This window comes from Cornus florida, unplaced genomic scaffold (assembly GCF_030987335.1).
Source record: "Cornus florida cultivar Cherokee Brave unplaced genomic scaffold, ASM3098733v1 CherokeeBrave_3.0.0_Hap2_scaffold_30, whole genome shotgun sequence".
In the NCBI taxonomy this organism is placed as follows: Eukaryota; Viridiplantae; Streptophyta; class Magnoliopsida; order Cornales; family Cornaceae; genus Cornus; species Cornus florida.
The window spans coordinates 176882-183283 of NW_026775805.1; the positions used below are offsets into that span (position 1 = coordinate 176882).

A 6402-nucleotide genomic window follows, 5' to 3' on the forward strand; every position below is an offset into this window, starting at 1 on the left:
CCAGTATAGCTCAGAGTTCAAAGAAATCCTATTTTGATAGGAAAAGGCGCGGGGTGAAAACTCACTTACCCTCGAGCGCATCCACCCGTTTGATCTGATCGTCCTTGACCTTCCCGAAAGAAAGCTCGCCTTCTTGATGAAAGACCTTCGCCGTCCTTTCACTCCTCTTAGCAGGAGCCGAAACAGCTATCAAATTGGGTCTCACTTCAGCTCAGCTACAACCCGAGATAGACATTGATTGGGTGCGCCATTCTCTTGAACTTCTTTCTTTCGAGACCATATGTGCGTGCTTCCTTTTCCCCGGACAGTCGCTTTTGAGAATGAGTGCAGCGCCCTTTCCTTTCTTTGTTGACCGAGAGAAGATTTCAGTAAATTACTAAGGAGCCTCACCTCTATATTTCTCTTCTGAAGGCTTGGATCGAAGCATCCTCTTAGCTGCCTCTCACGTCGCTCACAGCAAACCATGGGTGAGGTGCGTGTCTGTCTTTCAATGCCTGTGTCCTGTTATCAAATGGAATCTCAAAAATTCTCTTGCTTATCCATAACCGCCCAAAGCGATCAACAAAGGATCAAACCGTAAACTTACAATTACCTTCCTTCCCATTTATCAAATATAGATGGAAACCACCCCGTAGCCCTCCCCCCTAGCCCTCCTCAGATTTCAACCTCGTAGGAGTCGAGCTCTGCGCTTCTAGTTATGTCCCCGAAAAACTCCTACTTTACCCCTCACTTCTTTTCCTCAATGCATTAGGTAATTCTGCTTTTAACGCAGGGGTATGTTGACAAAGAAGCACTTCGTCATGCTGAAGTTGATCCCATCTTCATCGGATGATCCGAAACCTACTACGAAATAACAACTACGCAAGCAACTCCGAAACGAACTCCTTTCCGACCTTCTATTAACCAATCACTTCAGTGTGGTACCGCCAGGAGTACCTAACGAGGTACCTCAAGCACGAATCAAAGCGCAGATGTTCTAAGTCCAAGCCTATAGGATCAGTCTCTAGGCCTTCGAGCAAGCCAAATAGGAAAAAAACAATTTCAAGAAGATTGTCTGACAGGAGATACATAATTTAGAAAATATGGATTTTATGCTTAGTATGGACCGGCCTTTCTTTTTTAGGTTGTTAGGCGATGTGCTAGCCAATCAGTAAATGAATTCGCAATTACGTGAATCGTAGCCTATAGACTCCCCACCCTCCACATTGGTGACTGGTTTGGTCGGTAAACTCGAGTCGAGCAAAGAGAACTATGATCCGCGCCCCCGTCTCATAAAGTCTACGACCCAGCTTCTTCCTCTCCGAGGTCGAAACACAGGGGAGACTGGGCGAGTAGAGTAGGATAGTGGACTTCGTGAATTCCGTCTATCGGCTTTGAGGTTCAGATACGGGTGAATGAAGGAGAAATTCTTTATTCGAGTAGGGGAGGAGAATTTCTTTGATCAATAGGAACTTGCATCAACAACGACCTGAAGGGTTCAGACTGTGTTCAATACCTTGCAAAAGTTAACAAATCTATTCATGTCATAGAAGTGATCGCTACACCCGCTTGATCCACAGAGTCAGCTAGGGCATGTCGCATCATCTGGTTCAAGCTTAGGAGCTACTGCCGCATCTCTCTAACAAGACAAAAGCGTTTCATTAAGTACTTATAGTTTCGCTTCCTTGGTGTACCTTTATTTTTAGGCATCATTTTACCTCATCTGCTTCCGTGGTGACAGTTATGAGTAAACCCCAGCCAGATCGGGTGTCAAAGAAAGAACGCTCGCATGTCCTTCCTTTAGGGCTGCTTCTTCTTAATCATAAGCAGTGAAAGCGGACAATACTCTTTTTGCTAAGAAGCCAATCATAAAACATAAAAAGCTTTGTCTCATATATATGTGAAATGAGTCAAAAATCCTATTGTTTCTTTTAAGGGGTAAATAGGAGTCATTGCCTATTTGCTCCAACTAACTACCCTCCTCTGATAGGATTCATATTCATCTTGTGCTTTTTCCCTTTTTCTTCTTGTTCACCCTCAACAAAAGAATGGATTAAGGTGAGAGATTGTTATCAGTATACGCTATGCTTCGTAATGGAAACTCTTTTTTTGGTTCTTTGGCTCATCCTTCAGTTTTATTTTTTCTCTTCTGCTGTTAGAAGACCACAATATTCATCCTTTTTTCTTTAATGCTCTCAATGTTGAATCTATCATTTGCTATCCTTTTCCTTATGAGAGTCCGGAATGGTAGAAAGGTAATGAACCCTGCGATTGCTACTGAATACCCTCCTTTTGCTTTCTCAATAATGAATCCTTTGACCTTTTGATTTGTTTTCCAAATTTTGTTCAGTTCCATCCAAGCTCGGTTTTTTCTGAATCTTCGTGGTAGAATCATCGTTTGCCCCGCGACTCTCTCTGTGTATCCCACCAAATCATTGACCCTTTCTGCTGCTCTCTCTTTGCTCATTGATTCCCCTACTACTAGATCGATGAAGAATCTCTCTAAAATCTGTTTTTTGCTCATTGATTCCCCTACTACTCTATGCTTATATCCCACCTTATTCTCAAACCTGTTTTCTCTGTTGATTTGTAATATTTGAGTCTCATCTTGCATACAACTGATGGTCTTCGCTGGTGCTTCATCCACCAAGAACATTTCTTCCCCTAATCTCGAAACTGTAGATTGTACGGCGTTTCCACTACATAATCTAAAACTGACATTAGCTCTTTTAAATGATCTACTCAAATAGATGTTCATCCTAAGCTTTTTTTCTCCTCCTCTTCCTATTGATCAAAAGACGTGGATTGAGAATTCTCTTCTTTCTCCAATACCGGAGAGTGTGAGTGGCAACAGCAAACATAAGTGACCAATCAGAGGAGATCTTGTACTGGGCCAGTTTTAAGGTTCCAGTCAATCCAAGGTTTCAAAGAGGTACCAAAGAACTCATTGTTGCAAGCAGGAGGAATCAGCACTCTCCAAATGTCTGTAGCAAAGGGACAATCTCGCAATACATGAATTGAATCCTCGCAGGCTCCACATAGATCACAACTAGCAGTATCCCCACCAAATCCACGACACATTTTTGCATACTTGGTAAGAAGTCTATCATGCCTGACCAACCAGACGAAGTGTCTGAGTCTATATGGACCCTTAAGATGCCAAATAGCATCCCACTGCTGCGTGTCAGTAGGACTAATATCACCAGGCCTCAAGAGGTTATAGCACGACTTGGTAGCAAGAAGGTCGAAAGGGTTCAAGCTAGGACTCGTGCCAAAGCACTGAGTCGGTATGTGGCAAAGTGGAAAGAGGATGCGCACGTACCAAAGGTGGAAGAGTCGCCGAACAGGGTGGTAAAGGGTTGTCGAAAAGGTGCAAGCGCCGAGGAATTCGAAAGCAAGGATGCGTTCCAAGTGTCAAGGCAAGAGGTCTTGCCGCCGAACGCTGGCCCTGTGTCTTTTATTTGTCCTATCGCGTGCTGTCTTTTTGCGTTGGGCCTATCGCATTCCCTCTTTTTAGTATTCGCGATCTCTGCCCCAAGGCGCCTTTCCTAGAAAGTATGATTATCCGTCCTGAGGAAGCAAGCCAGGTGTTGACCTGATTTGAATCGTGTACTTCGACCCGGTCTTGTTTTCTTATCTTTTCCGGTATGTGACTTGTCTTTATTGTCAACTGTACAAATACGGACTATTATTATAGAATAACAGAAATTTTAAAAAATAGTCCGCTATGGAATAGTCCGCCTCGTAAGTAGCAATTGTATTATATCTACGAGCCTATGGTTCTTTATACTGCATTTTGCTGGATTGAGGTGTGATCTAGAGTGAAAATCCAACTAAAGGTTGGCTCGCGAGAGGAAAGGGATGAGATTGGGGCTCAGAGTCTGTATCCCAGGAATGCCAGATCCGGATAAAGAGGGCTTGATGAATAGGTGCCCTATCTTGAGCTTGAAGAAGAAGAAGGAATGACCAGGGTAGAAAAAGGGAGAGCTAGCACTTTCACTTTCAAGCCGACATACCCAGCTAGCTACTTAGGTACCACAGTGAATTGATTGGTGAACCTTTTATTCTGAGCTTGCATATCTTTACGAAAATGCTTATGATTATAGTACATAACCGAAACTCTCTCATTCTCAGTCATTTGAACCTTCCCCGGAGAACGGTCTGAAACCGAATAGTTCGCATCACCAGTTTAGTTCGAAACTGATCTCTTCGTTGTCGTCCTCATCTATGTATTCGATTAGGTAGTCAGTCAGTTGAAACTCATTCGGAAATCGCTAAGATTTGACATCAATGAATAGCTCAGATATGATCGCTTGACTAGATGCTTAACACACGCAAGTCGAACCAATTCTCTAGATCGAAGTCCTAAAAGCATCCTCTTTCCAGTGCTATCACCCAATAGCAGTTTTGTTCTTTTCTTCCTCAAACTCCAAATCTATCTGATGATCACGTGCTGGTGGGAATCTCATCTTTCGAGAGAGGGATCGTGCACATATAAATGCTTCGATCGAGAAGGTCAACCCATTCAAGAAAACTTGTCTTATACGGCCGGGTTTACAAGGGCACAAACTTCCGTAAATCCATCTTTTGGGGAATCACCCTTAGATGATCCCAGAATCATTTCTCCTCTGCACACGTACTAGCTCTTCCTTTTCTTGCTGTGGGGATGTCCTCTGAAGTGGTTGAATCAATAGGGAGAGGAACTTCTCTTCTTTCTAAATTCCCTCCACCTTTTCCATCTTGGATTTTACCTTCATGTTCCTTTATTTCATTGAAAGCGCAATTTGTCGCCGGGGAAGGCTCGTTTTTAGCCTTAACCTCTTTTTCAAGTTGCTTGATTAATTCAAATTCATCTGACTTTTGATCTATGTTTAAGTCTTTTTCCACTCCTTGACGAACTTCGGAAATCCTTTGTCCATCTCCGAGATCTCCTTTTCTCTCTTTTAAATTATCTTGAAGGAGTTCATCCGTTCGTTGTTCCAAGGCGGAAGGCTCAGAGGACGAGTCATCCGAAGGATTTATCATATTTAGTTCGATCCCCGAAGTGATAAGAGCTTTAGCAAATCCAATGGCCAAGGGGAAAGCCCAGCGGAGCATCCCAGGCTTTAGCAAAAAAAGCGAGATCGCTCTCCCACTTAGTGATAAAGCTGTTGTACCCAACATTGAACAAAAAAGATCCATGTAACCGAAATAAAGACAAACAAAATAGCACACACTCAAAAAGGTCAAAATTATGAGAAGAGAAAAGAGATATTGACGTAACAGAGGACGTTGATGGATAGTCATGATTATGATTTTTAGTTTTTTCCTTTCTTAAGAGACTCCGGACGCTCGTTGTCCTAAGCCCCGGGCATCCGGTTACCTTTGTGGATCTCCGCCACCAGCTTTTGCGCTATTGTTACGTACGACGTCTCTTCTCTATACGAAATTCTTACTTAAATAAGAGAAGAACGGAACAAAACTATTCAAATAGTCTACGAAGTGGCACGGAACAAGAAAGAAAATCCTACTTTTCTTTATTTCCAACTCGTTGATCAAAGAAAAGATTGATTGATCGTCCTGAGTGAGACATGTTACGTAAATTGTTGAGTTCTTTTAGCAACGCTCTTTGGAGGATCCCGCCCCCTTAGAGAAGCAATAGAGGGCAATGGCCAATCCTATAGGAGTTTTCTCTTGCATTTTAGTCATTGATTCTCAAAAGATCTATATAAGGAAATAAAGAGAGGAAGAAAAAACAGAGAAAAAGAGAATTCTTGCTTGTGATGTTTCCAATTCAGTGAGCATTCGGCATTGAAAGATGGGGGAGAAATTCTGAAACAGATGAGAATTGAGGAGCCCGGGACACTTGAGAAATAGACACTCGATAGACGCCGATCAGCCCCTATAGAGGAGAGGTGATCCTTCGAAGCTACCTAATTCAAATGAAAGCGATGCCCAAACAGATGATGGAATTCTCTTTTGATAAGCTATTACGAAATCAGAACATTCCACAAAGAGCATTTCACGTCAAATGCCAGCATGCAACTAATATGCAATGCGGGGTCTTTTCTTGGGGCAAGACTTCACCATTGCAACACCAAAATGACATGAAAAAGAGGGTTGTAACTTGGGGAACTCTACAGCTTGAATAGTAAGCTTCCCTTTTCTTTTTTCTATTTAGATGGAAATTTCCGTGCGGAACGATTTACCTCCCTCTCTTAACCTAACATCAAGTGTAAAGGCGGGCAAGTCTGACAAAGAAAATCGATCAAACTTGACTCTGATTTCAGCTAGCTCTCTTCTCAAATAGGATTTCGAAGTTCATTGCACTTATGACGGAAAATCAAACCCTGTCTTACTATCAAATGGGTACGCTAAAAATGGCTACCGCTTTTCCTGGGTTCCTTAAGATCACCGGACTGCCGGCTATCCTATCCATACTTG

The 6402-nt window shown here is 42.6% G+C and overlaps 1 protein-coding gene across 1 annotated transcript in view; it reads right to left on the bottom strand.

Moving 5' to 3' along the window:
- Positions 1 to 3594, bottom strand: part of LOC132291043 (small ribosomal subunit protein bS1m-like) — a 6871-nt gene extending 3277 nt beyond the window's left edge. The window contains exon 1 of the mRNA XM_059790197.1: positions 1 to 3594. This exon is cut by the window's left edge and continues 3277 nt beyond it. Within this exon, the coding sequence (XP_059646180.1) occupies positions 2135 to 2737 (603 nt within the window). The 5' untranslated portion in view covers positions 2738 to 3594 and the 3' untranslated portion in view covers positions 1 to 2134.
- Between the last annotated feature and the right edge of the window lie 2808 nt (positions 3595 to 6402).